We start from the raw sequence: 22,812 nt of genomic DNA, 5'->3' as shown, positions 1-22,812 counted from the left end.
TGTATTTGATTATAAGTCTGAATCTAGGATCTTTGAAATCTGTATTATCTGATCTTAAGATAGATCAAATAGGCTACATTAGACCTTTCTCGTAAGCAGAAACACTTTTTAAACATTGTATCTGGTAAAGCTCAAACTTTACCTCTTAATTCCTAAATATTGTTAAAAACTTCTCAGTTTCTAAATATTGTTATATTGTTTGCTCCTAACAGTCTGAATAGTATCAATAGTCAGTGTGACATGCAGGTACAGGAGATTAAAACTGTATTTATGTACCTTGTTCAAAATAAGGTTTACTGTGGCATAATGGACTTGGAGGAATCTATACAGAAAGTGGCAGCTGCAAGTTCTTCCTCTGAAATATGCCAGTTGACTTAATGACTGAGTGTTTTCTGGAAGTGCTGTGTAAGACTGGATCCCATAAATGAGAATTTCTGAAGTAAAGTAATGGTCATGGATTGCTGTTAACTGCTTTTATTTCCTTAGAAAATGATGAAAGATAATAACTTGGTGAGACATCTGGATGCATGTGAAACTATGGGCAATGCAACAGCTATTTGCTCAGATAAAACAGGAACATTGACTATGAACAGAATGACAGTGGTCCAAGCCTACATCAATGAAAAACATTATAAAAAAATTCCAGAGCCAGAAGCTATTCCAGAGAAAACTATGGCTTATCTTGTGACAGGAATTTCTGTTAATTGTGCTTATACTTCCAAAATACTGGTAAGTGGATTTTTTCATTCCAATCACGATAACTGAGTAACTTCCTCAAAAGATGTAAATTGTCTGATGGCCACAGGCAGTTTCGGTGTAAATGTGTGGTATAATGCAGGGTAAGGTATTTTGTACCTGCTGTAAATTGCTCAACCATTCATTTGAAACTCAAGGGAAAAAAAAAGCTTATTTCAGTTAGAACTGATAATTCAAAGATAAAATCTCAAGATAATTTCCTTCCAGTTTCAAAGTTGTTTGTTTTTAGTGGGCTGTTTACCCCACTTGAAGAGTGTCTTGCCTGGATTTGAATGCTACTTAAAAATAAATATTAAACAATTAATATTTAAGAGTAATACATTAAATAAAATATAATGAAAAATGTAACTACAGGTAAGGATTTTAATGGATTTTTATTCCAGCTACTGCTGTATAAGTTTGTAAACTTTAGAATTGTAACATATTTGCAAAAATCTTGTTTGAAACTTGCAAAATGTTTTGAAATGAAAGACTAATGAACTGTTACACATTTTAAATAGTGTATTATTTAACATTTTGTGTGCATTATTTTCTAAAACTCTAAATATAGCTTCCTTGCTGTAGTTATCCCAACATGTTGTTTAACTTACATTCTTCAGGCAATAAAAATAAGTAGCATTTAGTAAATGAATTAGCATTTCAATATTTTATAGAAGCCTCCACTATGGAGGCTTTGTACACAAATAGCAGTGAAAACTCAGTTCAAAAGCTACTTATCAGCCAATAAAAATGGTATGTCTGCAAGACTTTCCACAATAGCAGTACTTGAGGCAGCACAAAGTTTGACAGCCCTGATTTCTCTGAAACAAGATGGAAATTCTATAATGAATTATAGCAAGAGTGTCACAGTGTTTTCTAAAGCTCTTTCTAAATCAAGAACAAGGTAGGTGTATGTAAGATGACCCAAGTCCCTGATTACCACAATTTTAACTGAATTACATCCACTGCAGTAGAGTTAGGCTGCTTTACAGAATCAGAGGGCTAAAAGGGACCTCTTGAGAGAACCTCTGATCCACTCCTCCTGATCAAAGTGGAGTCAGCCAGAGCACATTGCTCAGACACTCACTCAGGATTTAAGAATCTCAGAGGATGGAGACTTTGCAACCTTTTGGGCAGCCTGATCAACTATTTTATCACCCTTAGAGTAAAGGATGTTTCCTTATCTTAAAATGGAGTTTCAAAATCTTCCGTTTGTATCCATTGCCTGTTGTCCTCTCACTGGGTACCAGTAGGAAGGTCTGGCTAGACAGTCCTTACCATTCTTCCAACCACCTGCCTAATTCAGGCATTCAGTACCCACCAAAAAGTTTCTCTCCCAGAGTGTTGTCTTCTCCCGACTGAACAGTCCCAGCCCTTTCAGCTCATCCTCGTATGTCAGGTGCTTGAGTCTCTGTATTATCTTTGTGTGCCATGGATGCACTTACACCTGGATGTTGGTATCTCTCATACTGGGGCACCCAGAACTGGATGTCTTAAACTGCACATTAAAGTGAATGTTTTCAAATTGTGAGTATTCAGTACAGCCAAATTCTAAATCTTGCAGCTCTAAACAATGAAAATGGACCACTGACTTGTGATTAATGTAGTTCAGTTCTAGCCACCTGAGACATGTCAGATTAAGTAAGTGCTTCTCCCTTTTTTTTTTCTGCAAAAACAGTTCAGTGTTACATGTATAGAAGCTCAAACATTTTGAGAGAAATACTTTTTATAGGACTAGTATGTGTATATCCCACATTGTTGAGATAAGAAACTTTTTCTGGTATTAAAGGATTGGAAACTTGTTTCTGAACTCTTTCCAGTTAAATAGGCCATGGCCTGGAAAACAGAACTTGTAGTGAGACTTAAGAAGCTTAAAGACTTAGTTTGTTCAGAAGAAGGCTAACAGGTGATGTGGTCATATTCTAAGTCATTGAAGCATTATTACAGGAGAGGATACTTTAATTTAGCAGAAATAATGCTATTTAGCTTGCTGAAGTCAGTATATGTGAACTTATCTGTACTTTTAAAATCCAAAACAATTCTTCAGGGTCTACACTCAATTGATCAGATAAATATTTAAAGTAATGGAACATGTATTTTAGAAAGGTCATGTTGGGGCTGATACAAACTTAATGGGTGATTTCTGAAGGATTGAAAGATCATAAATAGGTACAGAAGTTACTTTTAAAAAGCAGCAGTATGACTTTGGATTATGACTCATAGGAATTTATTAAGTAATTACTAAAAAGGAAAACTTCCCCATCCCAGCACTAAGCTTGTCCTTCCTTGTTTTCTAAGTGCTGTGCTTCAGTGGTTTATAAGTCAACCTATTCAGTGATGGTTCTTGTTCTTCTTGCAGCCTCCTGAAAAAGAAGGTGGCCTACCACGTCATGTTGGAAATAAAACTGAATGTGCCTTGTTGGGATTGCTCTTGGATTTAAAACGTGATTATCAGGATGTAAGAAATGAGATACCAGAAGAGGATTTGTACAAAGTGTACACCTTCAACTCTGTTAGAAAATCGATGAGTACTGTGTTGAAAAACTCTGATGGCAGTTTCCGGATATTCAGTAAAGGTGCCTCTGAGATAGTTCTTAAAAAGTAAGAACAACTATTACTGTGATTCAGCATTTAACTTTCGCTAAATGTTGTGATGGGTGGAGAGACTGACATGCTAAACATTGTGACATAGTCTGTGAAATACTTGTTTCTCTAATCACAGATAAGTGCAGCAGTCCTATTCCCTAGTGACTGCAGCTTCACGGCTTGTCTCCTTAAGGTGTTTGATTTTCTACAGTAAGATGGGCCATTAGCACTTTAGTTACTTTACTTCAAACACCCCAGCCCTACCCCTCAAAACAAAAGAAAAAAGAAAGAGATGGTCTCCTGCTTTAGTTAAACTATTTTACTTTTAGGTGTGGTTGATCAAAATGCTCACCTGCCTTATAGTAAAGTCCCATCAGTTGATATGCCTAAATTCCAGGAAGAGCCTGTACCTTTGAAAAGTGATTACTTTTAGCATATTATTGCTTAGACTTTGCAACTTTCTGTTGAAGTTGATCATTTTAACAGGAGATTGAACTTGAATGTTCGAGCAACTTGAGGGGCTTTAATGTGACAAAGCAATTGCTTCCTTATCCATCTGCCCACCTATAAAGGATTTATTAGGATAAGATTAGACTTAGTGAGAGATTAGGTACCACTGGGACAAACCTTTATAGGTTCTGAAGGCAGCTGTGATAGCTCCTAACTAGGTGAGGAGAGACGTCAAACACGCATGTATCATGTTCTCTAGGAACAGCAGTTGGTAGCCAGGCCTGTTTTCGTTCTGATGTCAAACTGTTTCTAGTCTGAGGAGCACATCGATTATATGAATCAGTTAAATTTTATTTTTTTGTTTGTTAATAGCTCCCCAAATCATTACCTAGGAAAGTACTACTGTACTAAAGAAAAAATATGAACTCTTCCTTCTCCTCAACTTTTGTGCTCAGAACTAAATGTCAGTCTTTAAAGGACTCTTGTTCCTCTTGATATGGAACTTAAAATCTTTACTTTTTTTTTGCACAGCTAGACTTTAAGCCAAACCTTATCAATGAATAGGTGTGACTATATTCACATTACTTCTACCTTCTGAAGTATTTCGTAACTTATAATATTGGACAACTGAATTGTAGAAGTTGCTAGAACTCAGTCATCCCAGACTCATGTGGTTGACTTAGTAACTGAAATAAGAAATAAATAATTAAGGGCATTTGGAAAAGAACAAGAAAACCTAGACTGATTTGGATATTATAGGAATAGTGTCTAAATGGGAAACTACTTCAGAGTATGCACTGAATAGGACAAAGATTTAGCCATCATAAGCTGCTTCCTATGCAGTACTTGTAATCGGGTTTGTCAGTTGTGCTGCTCCTTCTATATTACACCATATGTAACTACACTTGAATACTGAAACTTAAACATGAACATTTATAAGACACAAATGAGTCACTTGTAAGTGTAGAAAAAATTCAGAAATGTTTGCAGGTAGAGTACTTTCTTTTTTCTTTCCTTATCACTAAGTCAAATATCTGAAGTGAGTTCCAGTGTGGTTTTGCATAGAATTTGTTTATGTCTATTTAGTCGTTTTGGAATGTTTGAATTTTTCACCAGCCCTATGATTGCAGCTAACTCTAGATATCCTTAATGATTGCTGACATTTGAACAGATAAGTAAAATCAAAAAATTGACATAGACTTTGAATTTCAGTTATGATATGAATTTTGAAGCTCTAATGGACTGCTTAATTTTAATTTTCTGTATGAGGTGGAAACTTTTAGGGAATTCCCTAAATCTATAGTATACTATACACTTAACTGTAATACTTGTCATCTTTGTGGGTCTGCAAAGGCTGAACTTGATATTTAATGAAAGTATTGAATTCTATTTTTTTTCGGGTGCTGTAGTAGTACTAATTTGTAAAATTAATGGTTAATAGTGTTACTTTATGGCAAAACTTTGTAAAGAACACATGAGCAAGATTTAGTTTCTTGTTCAAAATCATTGGTAGTGTTATATTCATGGCATCAATATTAATGAAGTATATATGCCCTCCGTGAAAGCAGTGGCATCTTTGGCATGAAGAAACATAACTAGGAGAGCATGTATTGAAATGCTAGAGTGCATAGTGGTGAATCTAGTCTCCTATACAAACATTTAAATCAGTTTCAATATTTGTTTTTAATTTAATATTTCACATTGCCTCACATACCAGATGCTCTCTGAATTCTCTGCACTTAGACTGGGGGGAAGGGGAAGGGCTGCAAACTTTTTTTTTCTTAAGGGTAGCAGTACCTAAGTTTTCTTATAGTGCTGTAAGTTTAGTGCTTGCAGCTGTTCAAGCAGCACATGCATGTTCTGAAAGTGTACTTATTCCTGAGACTGTATTGCTGTTAACAAGATGGGATTATTTTGCTGAGCTTGAAACTGGATTGCCTGACTCAACCAGTGCAGACAACAGTCTGTTTACATATCATGGAGAAATGGATACTTCTGGGAGGTAACTGATGTTTGTATGTGAAATTTGTTGGGCATTACTTTCATCCTAGGATGATTGGCTCAGTTTAACTTTCTATGGAAAGTATGTTTTGCAACTGAAGAAGTAAAGTGTGTTTAGAGAAGATTACCTTAGAGATACCCCTACTGGCTTTTTGTGCCTGTGTGTTCAAGTCTAGCAAAAACACAGCTTATAGAATCTTACTGGAGTTGACTGATAAGCTCAGTGGGTTGAACTTCTGATTAAAATTTGATAACTCTTTAAACCTTTCTTTCCAGGTGCTTCAAAATACTGAGTGCTAATGGAGAACCAAAGGTATTTAGACCTAGGGACCGCGATGATATTGTGAAAACTGTAATTGAGCCAATGGCTTCTGAAGGTCTCAGAACCATCTGCCTGGCATTCAGAGACTTCCCAGCAGGGGAGCCTGAGCCAGAGTGGGACAATGAAAATGATATCGTTACTGGTCTGACTTGCATTGCTGTTGTTGGCATTGAAGATCCTGTGAGACCTGAGGTAGGGTCACCAGCTAAGCTGCAGTGATTCTATTAGATGGGATTCATGTTTTTCTTCATGCAGAGTACAAGGAACTGAACTGCTATTGTATGCCTTAAGCATAGCTAATAAATGAAAATCTAATTTCTTGAAGGGGAAGTTAATGGAGCTCTAAAAGCAGATTAAAACTACTTAATGTCACTTATGCTGTGTTGCTGAAGCACTGTACAAACTAATAACTTAAGGTACTTACTGTGCAGGATCTCAGTAAATGAAACAACTTGTTATTTTTTTACCACTTGGAGTATTAGGACTTTTGGTTTGGATAAGATTAGCCATTGTGCTTGTAACCAGCTTCTCATGGGGAATGATGGAGAGAGGTGAGCTTGTCACCTGAGAACTGAGGGCAAGGAGTATGGCTTGTGGTTGAGGTGTAAGGTTTTTCAATAGTGAAAGCTTTTATGCCACATGCATGTGGAAATTGGGGCTGATCTGCACTATTGTCACTTTACAGTAGAAGTTATTGATGAAGTAGTGGAGTATGAGCTGTAGTTTATTTCACATAATCATAAATAAAATGCCAGTACTCAGTACAGCCTAATATGTCATGAGGATTTTTCTGGTATTTTGAATACTGCAGTATTTGAAAAATTGCAGGAGGGAGGGGAACAGACATAGCAGTGGCACAAAGCCTCTTGCCAGAATTGCAACTTGTGTGGTTTTTAGGAAAAGAATTGTGGTATGCTACTTCATTTTTTTTTAATGTTCCATAACTACAGTCTTCATTTTAAAATAACAGGTATCCTGTACTGAGCCATAAACATTCCTTTCACTCACATGTCTAGATTTATTTAACTAATGTACAGTCTCTGAGCCTGTGGGGTTTTTTTTCTTCTTTACAGGTACCTGATGCAATAAAAAAGTGTCAGCGTGCAGGCATAACTGTACGTATGGTCACTGGTGATAACATTAACACTGCTCGTGCTATTGCATTGAAATGTGGTATTCTGAATCCTGGTGAAGACTTCCTATGTTTAGAGGGCAAAGACTTTAACAGGAGAATACGCAATGAAAAAGGAGAGGTAAGCATACTGACTCTCATCAAGTAGATCAACAGATATTCTAAGCCTCCTACGTGTGTAAAATATAACTTGCTCTTTCTGCAGATAGAGCAAGAGCGAATAGATAAAATTTGGCCAAAGCTTCGCGTTCTTGCAAGATCTTCTCCCACTGACAAACACACTCTAGTAAAAGGTAGGTAAAAATTCTCTGAGCTTCTAAGTAGAGTTGGATTTTCTTTTCCTGTGCTTCTAGGGGAAAAAAAATAGGACTGAACAATAGGAAATGTCTGTGAAGTTGTTTCTGACTGATTTTTTTTTTTATTTCTGTTTGAGAAATGGAGCCAAATAAGAACTTTTTTTTTTTGGTGACTGTTGTTTTTGTTTGGGTGGGGTTTTTTTGGTTTGTTTTTTTTTTTTTTTTTTCTGACTGATAAAGACAAAAACTAGGTTTCTCTTTCAGGTTAAGTCTTTGCTGTGTTAATTTAGAACTGTAACACTTGTATGTAATTTTATTTTAGGTATAATTGACAGCACTGTCTTTGACCAGAGGCAAGTTGTAGCAGTGACTGGTGATGGTACCAATGATGGTCCAGCTTTGAAGAAGGCAGATGTTGGATTTGCTATGGTAGGATTTTTATTTTTTTTTTACATCCTCAGTATTTTATCAATGACTTATCAAATCACTTCAGATTAAAGAACCTTGTTTCATGAACAGGGAGACCATAATGAAAGAGACTGCCAGTTGATGTTCAAAATGGCTTTGGAGGCCATCTCTTGTACATCTGAAGTACAACTGAAGCAACAGCATTTTATGATAGTGTAGGATCTGCACTTGTCTGGATGATTTGTTAGATTACATGGCTTTCTCAGTTACCCTTTCACGTGGCTGCCACACAGTGTCTTGGCTTTTAAGTGCTTATCCTACACAGACTCGTGCCTTAAATATGAGTTTCACCTTTCTTTCAAGGCACAGATTAGGACAGATTCCTCAGGCTTTCTTTTGCCACAGGATTCTTCCTCAGTCTTAAATGTAAGAGGTACACTTTGGTCATGGCAGGTCATTGTAGTCTTAAAACAATTGAAAGGAATGAAAAAAAGCAGACCACACTCTTCCTATACCACATGCAGAAAAAGAAACACTGACTCAGACTCTACTCCTGAGAAAAAAAATGGGAAAGATATTTCACATCATTCTCAAGGAGCTTTTTTTCAAAAACATAACTTAAAAATTTGACAGCTACATATGAAATGTTCTCTAGACTGTAACAGTCTTGTAACAAGAATCTTTGTAAAGCTGCTGTAGTTGCCACAGTCAGGAGCAGATTTGTTTATCTGTTTGAATGTTTCCTGCAGTTGCTGTCTGTGTTCATCTGTGTAAGGAACTGCTTACCTAACTGCTACCTAACTTTCTAACTGCTTACCTAAATAGCACTTAAAATATACCATATGATATCTAAAGGTACCTTTTAATGTGTACACATAGCTGTGCAGGTGACTCATTTCCTTGACAAAATAATATATCAAGAATAGGGATCATTAAATTTGCTATTGAGTTAGTGGATTTGGAATACCAAAAGAAAAATTAAGAATTTTTGAAGTAGGTGTCTTCAGGCATCATTACACAGAACAGAGCTGTTTGGGTACTGTAGGAGACTAGAGGTGCTTCAAATTTAAGAATGTCACGTTGCTTTGCAATGCATATGCAATGACGTTACATAGTCTACTGTTCAATGCCAATGCCCTTCTGCAAAAGGTTTTTGGTAGTGTTTACCATCCTACTGTGTAGAAAGCACATTGACTGCTTCTGGAATCCATACAACAATATAATTAGGGCAGAGCTTGAACTGTAGCACTGCACCATCTGGTGGCCTTCAGCTTGAACAGGTTTCAGTAACATTTCTTTGGGAGAACTTAATGTGTCTTTACTGTCAACTCTCAATTTTATATTAATGTCTTTATTTTAAAGAGAGCATTACTTTGTTTTCATTTTCCTAAGACTTTCAAGTAGAACTTGTTTCAATACACCTTTATATGCTTACATTAAAGGGGTCCTTCAGATGTTGTGCATCCAAATGACATAAGAGCTTTTGTCATAAAAAGTCAATGCATCCTGTTATATTTCATAATGTTTTTCTTTTTCTATCAGGGTATTGCTGGGACAGACGTAGCTAAAGAAGCTTCTGATATTATACTTACAGACGACAACTTCACCAGTATTGTTAAAGCAGTTATGTGGGGACGAAATGTCTATGACAGCATCTCCAAATTTCTTCAGTTCCAACTTACTGTCAATGTAGTAGCAGTAATTGTTGCTTTTACAGGAGCATGCATAACACAAGTACGTACCAGTGGGGAATTGTTTCAGCTAATAAAGGTTGAAAGAGTCATGATTGATTAATTCTTGAGTTCAAACTTGCACTTAAACAGTAGTCCAAAGATCATAATGCTCTTCAGAACATGCCAATATTGTATGATAGATGCCTTTAATAGTTGTAATTTCTGCAGTTCTATTGGAGGGTTAATGTATCTATTTTTATAGGATTCTCCACTTAAAGCCGTGCAGATGCTGTGGGTAAATCTCATAATGGACACATTAGCTTCTCTTGCCCTGGCAACAGAACCACCCACTGAAGCTCTTCTGCTGCGGAAGCCTTATGGTAGAAACAAACCTTTGATTTCTCGTACAATGATGAAGAACATTTTGGGTCATGCATTCTACCAGCTTGTAGTGGTCTTCACGCTCCTGTTTGCTGGTAAGAATATTGAGGCTTTACCAAGTTATTCTGAATGTTGTAGAGAGATGGTATTTTTAAACTATTTTTTTGCTGCAGTGTGTGTATAAGGACACTAATCAAGCTGTTCATAAATGCCTTTTATATACAGGTGAGAAAATTTTTGATATCGATAGTGGAAGAAATGCACCTCTGCATGCTCCTCCTTCAGAACATTATACTATAGTATTTAATACATTTGTGATGATGCAGCTTTTTAATGAAATTAATGCCCGAAAGATTCATGGTGAAAGAAATGTTTTTGAAGGAATCTTTAACAACGCTATCTTCTGTTCTATTGTGCTGGGGACATTTGTTGTGCAGGTAAGCAGATTCTTGGAGGGTGGGGGGAAAATGCATTTAGTGCACTGATGTACTTGCTTACCTTGGAAATGCCAGTCAACTAAGATCTAATTTCTGCAATGTTGAGAACCTCCAGGGTCAAACACACAATAAGTAAGTTGTAAGTGCAGCTTGATGGAGTTTTCAAACCTCTTTGAAGTCGGTAATGCTGGAATATTGTATTTGTAGTTACCTTTCGAATTTTTTACGTTTTCAGTTTTATCTTAGTGTTCTAATCTCTTGGCAAAATATGAAGAAAATATATGTGTCATCTGTTCATTCACCCCTTGCCCCATAATCTTTCTTATATCTACCTGTGTATCTGAGCGAGATTCCATTTAAACAATTATAGAAAAAGAAAAACTTCTTTTATTTTCTTAATGAGACTAGGACATGAATAAGCTTTAGAAATTTAAATATCAGTTTTTACCTTACTGGTGCAGGAAGCAATGATACCTACTGGTATATAATGTAGAAGTGCTGTTTTAAGTGAAAAAAACCAAATGTCTAGGGACCTTCTGTTCCAGCACATAGGGAAACTCATAAAAGCTAGTTAGTTAACTCAGTACATGTTAACAAAGAAAATGAAATTATCTTCAGTTGATTGGATTCACATGCTGGTGTTGAGGAACACCAAGTTAAACCTGAATCTAAAGGAAATAGTTTACAAGAAATATTTTCACCCTCTAAATAGCCTTCACTTTAATTAGTCAGAAGAAATAGCAAACAAATCAGTATGCTATTTAATTTCAGAATTAATTTTAATTTTGGATTAAGTTATTTGGGACATATAACCTACATATTAAGCTTCTCCTTAGACTTGATAATACATGAAGTTTATGGAAGTTATATCAGTTCAAGCATTGGAAACATATGCACTGCTGCTTTGCATTAAGTCAGGGAACTTACTCTCTCAGGTTTAGATTTTTATAGATGACACTTCTTCAGAAGCTGCTGTTATTTTTGGGGTTACGAATTCAGCAGATTGACTGCTGTTGTGCAACCAAGCCAAAATTTAGAAATTACTCCTGACTGCCACTGTGTTCACTTTATAAATTTGGCAGACTGAATGCCTTCCCAACTCCTGATTTGTTATCTCAGTATTTAATTTGGAGTTAATAACAGAAGATACTCTACTTTTTCAGCTGTCAAGTGTCCTACTTAATGGTCAATACTGTCTCCTTTTCGTGCCTGCCCTGCTGCTTTGAATTGTTGATTCTCCAGGGCAGACTTTCATGCATATAATTCCTATGCAGAGGGATACCTTGCTCATTAGGGCCTGTACAGCTTGTTGTAATAGTTAAGGCAGTAGGAGCTCATTTAATTTAGCTTTTGAGAACTCTTCCCCCTTCCCCCAAGATTTACTACATGTGGTGATTTAAAGTCTGATACTTAACATTGATGTGATACATGGTAATATCCTGTAGAATTACTTCTGAGATATTTCATGTCTTATGGATCTATGAATTCTATTAATACAAGTTTATGAATCTTGGACCTAGTTCCAAGATGGGTGTTCATAGCAAAAGTAATCACTGTATATTTGTAGCATCAAACACATGCTGTAATTGTGAAATGAAAGGAAAAACGCAGCAAGCAAAATTGAGGAGTCAGCAAATTTTCATGAGTGCGACATTTGAAGAATGAATGGGTAGTTCTTGGAATACTGAAAAGCAGAAGAATGGCATAGGTTTGGGAACTTGCGCAAACTGCTGAGACAGTGAAAAAATATGCTTAATAAGATGGGAAATCCCATGTTCTCTTGCAGAGCTGTCTGTTGTGATCTTAAAGCATTAGGGAATTTTCTAGTAACAGGTCACTGTTAACAAGTTTAATCATGCTTTTCTTCACAGATAATTATTGTGCAGTTTGGTGGAAAGCCTTTCAGTTGCTCAGAACTCTCAATTGAACAGTGGCTGTGGTCCATTTTCCTGGGCATGGGCACACTACTTTGGGGCCAGGTAAACTATGATTTTTCAAAATGCCAAATATCTACTTGCAACAGTATACTTTAAATGGAAAAAGCAAACACACTGTCTTTAGCATTCAGATCTTTCAAGTGGACTATATGAATATATGAAGACTAACAGTAAATATTAATTACAATTTACTTGTTCAATAGATGTAGAAAGTCTTTAGTTTAATATTCCTTCCTCAGAGTGGGTCAATTTTTAACATTTCATAACTAGATCCTGTGGCTGGTTTGTTTAGCAATTTTTAACTAGAAGCAGCTGTAGTTACCTTTTAAATATTAAATTATATCTTCAGTCAAATATGAGTACCAGAAAATGTGGTAAGAATACAAGATGCAATGAACATGCTAATGTTAAAATATATTTAACTTGGTGCTTAATGATTTTCTTGAAAAATCAAAATTGCTAAATTTGGCAGTATTTTCTTGATTTAAAAACCTCCTGGAGTAGCAAGAAATGCAGCAAACTCAAACCAACTTTCTCTTTAATCTTTATTTGCATAATTGTGGCATAATTGAAAAATCTTCCCATCTAGTAAGCCATTACATTTGGACTTTTATTTCCTTTCCCCTCCCCCCAGAGTATCATTACTATTGCATGCACAACAGTGCTTGTAGGCAGCAAGCTTATTTACATGAAACTTTAGAGCTACAGAGTTTTCTATTATTTAATGACATAGTTGTCTAAACTTTTCATACCACATGAAGAGTTTTCCATTACAGTTTCTTTCCTTCCACTAAGTAAAAGACACTTCATGTTTCACAATAAAATTGGTAGGATGAATTTTAGTTGTAAATACATACATAGACATATGTTCTAAAAGTGACTAAGCTTTTTAACAAGGTTCTCTGGAAAATTAATTATTTAAAAAAATCAAATAGAGTCACTCTGAGGTGACTCCTAGAAGAGAACCGAGATGGCTTGAAATACCTTTGACCCAAAGTATCTTGCAAGTCAAAGCTTCCCTACTGCCATTCATGCTGCTCTAGCATCTCATTAAAGTCAAAGAGCTTTAATTTTCTGAGAATAATAGAAACTGAAGTGTGAGCTGGGAGCATTCATAGTAGCAGTTTCAGCATAAAGGGCTGTTTATCTTGCTTTTGGAGCAGACTTTTTTCCTCTGCAGCTGCAGAAATGGTCTTCTAGGTTTGTGATGATCAAAGAAAGCAGTCTTGGAATTGATCTGAATCTGCTAGATATAATGTACCAAAAGATGACTCCCCTTAACCTCATGTAGTTTTTGTTTAAGATATATAAATTGCTATACACCAAGTAGCAAAGTAACAGCTTGAGATACATAAAATTTCAGACATATCACTCACCTTGCAAATGGATTGATATCTCCCAGGTCACAAATGAATGAATGTCTCTTCTGTATTTCTTAAATTAATTGTGGTTACTTTAGGTGGTGGAGGTCTCACTTGAGGTGACACGTCATGCTCATCAAACTGATGAAACTAAAAGCTCTAGATACAAGTACAATCTACAGGATTAATGGCTTTTGTAGCTTCAGTACTGCTCCTTCCTGGCATTGTCAAGTAATGTTAATGTGGAATTCTTTGTCCCTGGCAAGGCTGTTTTGTAGTCAAAGTTTAATTTCACACCTCGATTGAGGTAGTAAGTATATTCACAGCTTTGCAGCTATTCAGCTGGAGTGATTGCACTCATCCTGTCTATGTAATTTAGTTTTTTTAGCTTTGCTAATTGTATGCAGGATATCTGTTAAGCCTTAAGACTTGCATTACTCTTTTTTTTTTGTTAAAAAAAGAACAATCCTGATTTATGTATTTCATCCACTGTTAGTTGATTTCAACAATTCCAACCAGCCGACTGAAATTCCTTAAAGAAGCTGGTCATGGAACTCAAAAGGAAGAGATTCCTGAAGAAGAGCTAGCAGAAGATGTAGAGGAGATTGATCATGCTGAGAGAGAATTGCGTCGCGGTCAGATCTTGTGGTTTAGGGGCCTAAACAGGATACAAACTCAGGTATGGTCTTGAACAAGGTAGGATACAATGGGTGTTATGAGGGAAATTTCTCCATTTTTGACTAAGGTGGCTGTTCTAACTGGTGTGATTTAGACTGTCAAAAGGGGGTGTGTATGGATGTGTAATCCCTCAGGGTCCTCTGTTTTCTTCAGCTTTAAATGCAACTCTTGCCTGTGTATCTGCTCTGTTTTTAAAAAGTGCCTTTTTTTCTTTACTTTTTGTGTGTTATAGATGGGATGGTCCTTTCTCTTGTTCTCTCTCTCTCTTGCTGAGCAAGCTGTCACAATCTCTGATTCCTTGCAGATGGATGTAGTGAATGCTTTCCAGAGTGGAAGTACCATTCAGGGGGCTCTAAGGCGGCAACCCTCCATCGCCAGCCAGCACCATGATGTAACAAATATTTCTACCCCTACACATGTAGTGTTTTCCTCTACTACTGCTTCTACTACTGTGGGGTGTGAGTGTGTGTTCCTAAAGTGCATGAAATTAACATTTCCTAATTCACGTACCTAACGTTTCTCATTTTCTCCTTAGTACTTAAAATCATCGTTCAGGCTTTTATAGAGCTCTTCCACAAAGTGGAGTCCTCAAGACTTTTTTTTCTTAGAGGGCTGAGAACAGGTGGAACAGTTTCAACAAAAGACTTTAATGTGAAAGCTGTGAGCCTGCACATCCTGTGCCTTCATCCATTCGTGTACAGAGGGATTTTTAAAACGAAAAGGGAAAACTGTTGTAAATTTTCGAGTATATGCCTCTTAGGGTGACTTGCATTGAGTAAGTGAATATACTGTGTAATCATGGACCCAGGTCAACCAAAGTAGATCTCTTGCACTGCAACACAAACAATACTTAAGTAAGCAAGCTGATTTGGAAGCAAACGGTATGTTGAAGATATGAATATTTTTAGAACATGGAGCACTAAATGCATTTTCTTTGTAGCCTGTAAGGAACTTTATGAATCTCTGCTTTCATTGGACCTTATTTACTGAATAACAGCTTTTTCAACATCAGGATTCAGGTGGCGAAACAAGGCTTCTAAAATGCATACAAGTCAGAAGAAATACGAATTAGCTAATATAAAAAGGAAAAAAAAATAAGCATTAAATGGCAAAACTTTCATTCAAATCTGAAGGGTTCTTTTTCCTCTCTAGGTTCTTCTGGGAGCAGTTCATAAGCCATCAGTGAAAGTGACGTTTGTCTCATCTCAATTCTACCATCTCTATCTTGTGCTCTAAGTGGCATTTCAGTTTCAGCCTTCCTCTCTGTAGAGGCTGGAGATTTATTTACTCTTGGATGTAGGCCTAAACTCTGGAGCCAGAAGATGCATAGTAGTTGTAGTTGAATACTGATAGCCAATATCTTTGTTCAGTTTTCCATCTTAATACAGGTTTAACTTTCTTCTCTAACTTCCTAGAGACAGATTAAAAATTTGGTTTTTTAAAATAACTGAGAGGGCTTCTTCTCCCCCTTCCCGCCTTCCCCTCCCTGCTTAAACTTTCAGATTACCAGCTGGATGAAGACCCTTAATTTCAGGAGCTGTCTTAAGTGAAATGGTGAAATCTTCAGGCTTTTTTTTTTTTTTTTTAATTAATTATTTTTGGGCTCGGACTGAATTCGCGTGTGAGCTTGCACAAGTATTTACCTCTGTATTTGTTCTCCAGTGGCAAGACAGGTATTTCCCTACCTTGCAGTAGTATTGAGAAGCTCAGCTCACAAATTTGCATGCCTCAAGAACACAAAATGAAAAGTAGATTTAACACTTAAGGATACACAGGATTCCATCTCCTAGTTAAAATGCTAATTAGTAACCTGTATCCCTAACTACACTCCAGAACATTAATTAGACATTCAGAATTCTCTAGAGAGCAATGTCATTCCATGCTGCTATTTGAGCAGAATCTATTGGGCACTGCAGCATCTTATTGCATCAAATGACCAATGCAGATACAGAGCTACCATAGCTCTGTAGAGAACCATAGAGAACTAATTTTTTTATCCTCACTATTACAGCCTTCTACTACACCCTCCAGAAGAACAGCTTTTGAGAACTCATATAGATTAATGGGAAGCAGATGTGTTATTGTCTCTTTTTTTAGAGCTGCTTGTTGGAAAATAGTTCCTATGAAGTAAGGTTGCAACTCTTAAGCAGCCATCTGGTTAAGAGGATTTGGAGTGCCAACTGCATTCCTTGCTATTCTGGTACTAATATGAGGAAGGCCTGATGACAGTATGAATTACACTTAACAAATTGTCTTGTTTGCACCTCACTTACATGATTTATTTATAGTTATCCCTCTAGTTTAATTATCTTGAGTGCTGGAAAATAGAGCCTTCAAAACACTAAATTTTTCCTTTTAAAGTGCTGAAAGTTTGATTTCTGCCTTTGTGGCTGGACTCTGAGGCTTGCATACCACTTGCATAGTATGCATTCTGCATGGGAACCAAGCCTTTTTTGTGGATATGCACATATTCTGTGATAATTACAGCTGTCCTCTTAAGCTGGAATTGTTTTTCATTGCTGTTGATGTTCTAAATTCTCATGTGTAAGCAATGAACAAACAATGCCAAGAGACATTCATATTTCATTTTGACACATAAATGGCGCAGTGGGATGCAACATGCCAAATAAAGTCATTGCAAACTTTCAGTCTGGTATTGTCACTGCTAATTTTCTTGGTAAGTGCCCATCCAGTTTAGGCAGCTGGCTGGACTTATTTAAACCTCATATAATGTATCAACTCCTTGACAGTCTGCTCAGTTCTGTTCATGCAATGAACAGTGAAGTACTAGCTGCTGTTGTAATCTTTTCTCCAGCACAGTCACTCTCTTTTCTGTCCTCCCCTTACTGGTTATATCCTCCCCCTTGATCGTGTGCCCCATCCCTGTTTCCCCTTATTCCCTGTGCCTTCTTCCCTTGCCTCCATGGTTAATTGGGCTCAGCATGTACCTGTAGTATAAAAATGGGGACATGATCACTTTGGAGTAAAATTCTTTGTCCAAGTGGTCTGAAGGAGCAGAGGTGGGGAAATGATGCTATTTCTAGAGGTCAAAGAACACAGTCAAGACATAAGACTTTATCATGTGCAGTGGTTCCATTTAACCAATTTGATTTAACACATTGCTTTTGGGGAGCCCTTCTCTGTTTACAGTGAACTTCCCTGGTGTATCTTAGCTGTTTTGTAGTCTCTGCTCTTGATCTGCTTGACCTTCCAGCTTCATTCCTTCACCTGGAAGTCACTTTATTTTTTCTGTTGAGGAACTCTGGAAGCATTAGTCATGATGTGTTTCTCAGCTTGAAACAAGTCATCTTGGATGCATTAAAAAAAGCTTTAAATTTGACTTGCTGTTTGTAAGAACAACTTCTTGTTTACTACGGAGTTGCTCTGCTGCTTACTATTTAACACTATTTCACACTGCTTTGCTGGAGACTTACTCAGGGTTGAGAATTGAATAAGGAGTCAACAGGAGGGGGAAACTGTATCGGGAAAAGTGTTGGATAAATGAGTCAATGACTTCTGCCTCACCTTACTTGTTTTATCAGTTCACGAATGAATCCTCAATTTGTCTAGTTGATCAGGGAAACACGAGGCATGGGAGAAGTGGGGGGTGTGGGCAGCTGGTTTCATCAGTCAAGTAATCGTTTGGAAAGCTTAAATTCAAGTCAGCCTGGACATGCACAATTTGCAAAATAAAGCTGTACTTTCTTTTATATCTAATTAAACTATGAAAAGCTTATTTATGAAATCTGTTAGCTTAGCTTTCTGATTCAAAAATATTAAACAACAAAAAGACATGAAACAGTCCTCAGCCTGGGAACTGTGTCCATGAATTCAACGTAAATTGAAGTCTCACTCAAAGGCTGATCATCCTGCTTTTCTCATACTTGGTGCTACTTAAGTAGTCTCTTCAAAGTTACAACCTGTCCTGGCTACTAAACTGTACAATACAGTATTCAATTTCCTAGTTCTGGTCTTAAGTTTCCAAAGCACTGTTCACTAAGGAGCTTTCTCTAGAGTGGCAAATGGCTATATACTCGAATATTTACAGCTGTTACAGTGGTATCCTTTTTTGCATGACTTTGTAAATGTTCGTTCATTGTGACATTGGCTTACACTTGCTTGGCTTTTTCATAGTCAGTTGACATCCTAATTCCTAGCATGAGAATTAGTGACCCTTTTATCCCCTAACTTATTTTCAGCCTCTCCCCACCTTCCCTCCCTCCAATCTCACCCAAATATTCAATAAAACACTCATTAAGCTTTATTTAATTTTTGAATAAGTAAATATTTGTCAGCCTCACTTCTGAAAAAATGCTTAGCCCGTGTTAAATAATTAAACAATTCTAGTGCCATGTCTGAATTTTAGGGCCCTTCTGCTTTTTGCAGTACTTTCACAATTTTTATTCCTACTGTGTAGACTGGCAGTGCTCTACTGAAATGCTCTTCATTTTTTACAGTTTATTGCAAGTTCCACTGCATCATACAAATTTGATTCACTCATGTCTAGCTGTTTGTGGATTCAAACTCATAAGAACCATGCCATTCTCAGTAAATATGCAGAATTTTAATAATATTTTTTCTTTGTTTACAGATCCGAGTGGTGAATGCATTTCGTAGCTCCTTGTACGAGGGGCTAGAGAAACCTGAGACACGAAGTTCAATTCACAATTTTATGACGCATCCTGAGTTTAGAATAGAAGACTCCGAGCCTCATATTCCCCTTATTGATGATACTGATGCTGAAGATGATGCTCCAACAAAACGCAACTCTAGTCCCCCTCCCTCTCCCAATAGAAATAACAATGCGGTTGACAGTGGAATTCACCTTACAACAGACAAGAACAAGTCTGCTACCTCTTCATCCCCAGGGAGCCCACTACATAGTTTGGAAACATCACTCTGATTGTAAGCTGAATGTTAACACACTAGCTGCATTGTAAAGAAATTGAAACTGGGTCTCTTCACACATTATGATGGACAAGATGATAATCTTGTCTTGGACTTCAACAGAAGAAACACTTGTACGAATGTAGATTTATTTTTTTAAAAAAAAAGCTTTCTGCCAGACTGGAGGGTGCTTTTCTGGGGGTGGGAGTAATAATGAACTCTGACAGATAAACAGTAACTCAGCATAAGTGACCTGTGGATCATCTGTTGTACTAAGAATGGTCCTGAAGAGTGTGTTAGCAGAGCTTTAGTTTATCATGATCCTTTTCTGATGGGAAAGCTGGGAAGGGCAAGGAGGCCCTGGATCATTGAATTGATACTTTAATTTCTGCTGTTGGCTGTTAATAATTTGGATTATTTATGTTTATAAATGATACAGATCTGTTTACAAGGTTTGTAGATACTTTTTTGTTCCTGTTCATAGATGGGAAGCTTCCTTATAAATGATGCAGAGAAGATGAAAAACAAAACAAAAAAAAAACCAAAAAAACTAGTCCTTCAAATACTGCTGTATTTTCAGGAAAAGGGTGTTTCTATTGAAACTGTACTAAATTTTGCCTGCAATTTACCTTGTTAAATATTGTAGATAAATTGCTACTACTAATAGCCAAATAGATAACACTAATGCTTTGTAAGAACATGAGCAGTGGTGTTCTAATGAAGTTATGGCCTCTGTCCTAATTAGTTTCTTAAATACATTTACTACTTAATGGTTTTGAAACAACTGTTTAATTTTTAAAAATTTTGAGAAACTTAATGAATAACTTTTGTTCAGAACTTAATAGGATTGTTTAATGCAGGACATCAATACGTGATGGAACTTGCTTGAAATATTTCTGTTATCTTGGGCAAAATGGATTAAATCAAAATACATCAGAATCTTAGTCCTTTGTTTTTGTCTAATCATGTTAGTTTAGTGCTGTCTTGGTGAACTGTGAGTGGAACTGTGATTTTTTTCTAATCTATAGAATCCTTCATGCAGCATGAGGGCTGTTGGCATTTTGAAAGGTTGTTAGTGGGTAGCATACATGTTCTCCTTTTTGTTTTTGAAACTTGTTTGTAAACATGAATAAATCTGCCCTTTTGTTAAAATAAAATTGCAGCAATGGTTTCTTACAGATTTTTTTTTCTCAGCTCCTTCACTGGAAATACAGAAGGTACTCTTTTGTGTTACTGGTTACCTTTAAACTGCAATTTCAAGATGGTAACAGCCCACTCCAAATAGCTCTTTGGGTAAATGGAATCATGATGGCTGCCTCCAGAATGAATGTAAGTTAAGATACTCAAAAGTCTTCACTGAGCCAAAAGGATACTCCTGGGGAATTAATAGGTCTGCCTGAAATTCCGAGACTTACTGTGAGTACCGTGTAATAAATGTATCTCTGACTGCTTAAGTGAGGGAGACTGAGAACTGATATAAAGACAGGTGAAATGCACCAGAACTGATCGACTAGAGATTGACTGAAGAAGTTATGGTCTGCCTCTACTGTATTGTTCAGACAGCGAAGGATGATGAAACAGTGCTTGGTCTGCACTTCCTCATTTTTTCTTGGTCCAATACTACTTAAAAGAGCAACAGAAGACATGAGTTGTAAGGTTTTCTTTTTCCAGCTCTGTATTCTTAAAAATAGCAAATGATTTTTTTTTTGTCAAATAATCCAGAATTATGGACATTTTTTTAAAGTGGTCCCTTCAAAGGACTGCAAGAATTAAGTTGGTAATGAGGAAGGAGATAATAGTGGAGCTAACTGCAGAAATGAGCACGCTGGGAAGCTCAAGCACATCTTTCCCATGTGTTGGGGTACATGCATGCTTGGGGTTGTCCTTTAGTGGATATTGTTCAACCTGTGGCACTGTATCCCACTGTCAACCACTCCTGAATTCCATCTTTTCTATTGTATTTCAGTAAATACACTGAATTCTAGGCAAGGGGGTAGAGGGTGGGGGGTTGCACTTGACACTTTGTATAATAATTTCTCCCACATGTTTCTAGCACTTTTCTTACATCATAGTTCTTATCTAGAGCGCTTGGTAGGGGGGGCAGTTTTTATGTAAGCTATTTTCTCTTTACTACAGAAGTCAGCTAAGCACTGGCTTAAAATAAAGGGAGTTTTCTTTACCTGTGAATTACACTGCCATGTGGAAACGTATCTTCATTTAACTTCGTTAATGAGTAATGATTTGACTTCATTTCAAAACAGACTTTAATTTTCCCCTCTTCTCTAGGTGTGATCATGACTGCATGTTAATCTTTTTTGGAATAAAATCTACACTTAAACCTTTTGTGGGGGGTGGGAGGGTGAATGTAGGCTTTGTACATCGCTGGTCCCTCTTGATTCTGTTAACATCAGTGTGCTGTTCTTACAGGAAACATCCTTGCAGAAATAAGGAAAAGTTGTTTAAGAGGGGGGTATGCTTTCTTTGTGATCTCAAGAAATCATAACATTGCCTAGATTATGAAATGGTTTTCACTAAGCTCATGAGGCCTTCATTGCCTTTCTGGTTGTAAGGTTTACTTGTCTTTCTTCTTGTAACTGAAATAAATAAAAGTGCTGTTCATCTCAGTCTGTATGGGGACTGAAATTCTTGAATGTCAGTACAGTACTGATTTAAACTTGAAATGCATGCCAGTTATATAAAACAGGTCTTGCTACAATTTTATGCTCATTTGCTTTCAAGAGGTCATGGTATATAGTGTACATGGTTGAGCAATAGTGACTTGGAACATATACTCAGTTCTAGACTGGGTGGCTTAAAAGGTGGTTTGGAGTGGCTTAAAATGTGGTTTCCTGGGTGGGATGTCTACTATAGCTGTGTATATGTTAGGGCACCTCATCTAGGCTCTGAAGGAGAGCTGAAAATGGTAATTAATATTAAAGGACTTTTTTTTTTCTGTATTAGCCTTAACAGGAAGAGGAAAATGCTGCATCATGGAGTAGTCTGGAGAGAATAATGGAAACAAGTGCCTTAATGCTAAATAAGTGGGTAAATGCAGGGGTCTATAGCAAGTACAAGCAGCCAAAAAATACAAAATAACATACTCAAAGGCTTTCTTAGAATAACAGCAAATTTTCCAATGTGTTTTGAAGTAAGCAAGCAAATATACTATTCATGGAAGGATAACTTGCGTATACTGAGTATTGGAAAGTGATTCCAAAGGCCTGATGTATTCCATTTCTACTGCTAATAGTTCTAGCCTCTGCAGAGCTCTAGAATAATCCAGATCATAGTAAGCATTACATAAATTAAAGTAGGATATCTTAAATGTCTGTACTACTTTTCTGATGCAAATACTTGGTCTTAAAGAGTTGCTGCTTTTTTTCCACCTGCACCCCCTCCCCCAGCAGTGCATTTCTTCTGATATTACAGATTTTGAGCCCTCACTGAAGTACCTTAACTTTGTTGGATGAGCCTGGCCAGCATGAAGGGTCTAGCTCCAATTTATCTCCAGACTGATTAGGCCTGATT

General features: G+C 36.8%; 1 protein-coding gene across 4 annotated transcripts in view; it reads left to right on the top strand.

Annotated features, from left to right (window-relative positions):
• The window catches only part of ATP2B1 (ATPase plasma membrane Ca2+ transporting 1), a 61,084-nt gene extending 39,176 nt beyond the window's left edge, over positions 1-21,908 (top strand). For 2 of the 4 annotated variants that reach the window (XM_053942847.1, XM_053942846.1), the window contains exons 10-22: positions 487-729; positions 3,095-3,336; positions 6,049-6,286; positions 7,168-7,347; positions 7,432-7,519; positions 7,845-7,951; positions 9,473-9,664; positions 9,866-10,079; positions 10,210-10,421; positions 12,293-12,400; positions 14,216-14,398; positions 14,702-14,788; positions 18,989-21,908. In XM_053942847.1, coding sequence (XP_053798822.1) covers positions 487-729; positions 3,095-3,336; positions 6,049-6,286; positions 7,168-7,347; positions 7,432-7,519; positions 7,845-7,951; positions 9,473-9,664; positions 9,866-10,079; positions 10,210-10,421; positions 12,293-12,400; positions 14,216-14,398; positions 14,702-14,788; positions 18,989-19,300 — 2,406 coding nt within the window. In that variant the 3' untranslated portion in view covers positions 19,301-21,908. Of the gene's footprint in view, positions 1-486; positions 730-3,094; positions 3,337-6,048; positions 6,287-7,167; positions 7,348-7,431; positions 7,520-7,844; positions 7,952-9,472; positions 9,665-9,865; positions 10,080-10,209; positions 10,422-12,292; positions 12,401-14,215; positions 14,399-14,701; positions 14,854-18,988 lie in introns of all 4 variants that reach the window. The other 2 variants (XM_053942849.1, XM_053942848.1) reach the window with 2 other exon arrangements.
• The last annotated feature ends 904 nt before the right edge of the window (positions 21,909-22,812 follow it).

The sequence above is a fragment of the Vidua chalybeata genome, chromosome 5 (genome assembly GCF_026979565.1).
Source record: "Vidua chalybeata isolate OUT-0048 chromosome 5, bVidCha1 merged haplotype, whole genome shotgun sequence".
In the NCBI taxonomy this organism is placed as follows: Eukaryota; Metazoa; Chordata; class Aves; order Passeriformes; family Viduidae; genus Vidua; species Vidua chalybeata.
The sequence above is the reverse complement of the archived record's forward strand: the minus strand, read 5'-3'. Positions and strand labels throughout refer to the sequence as shown.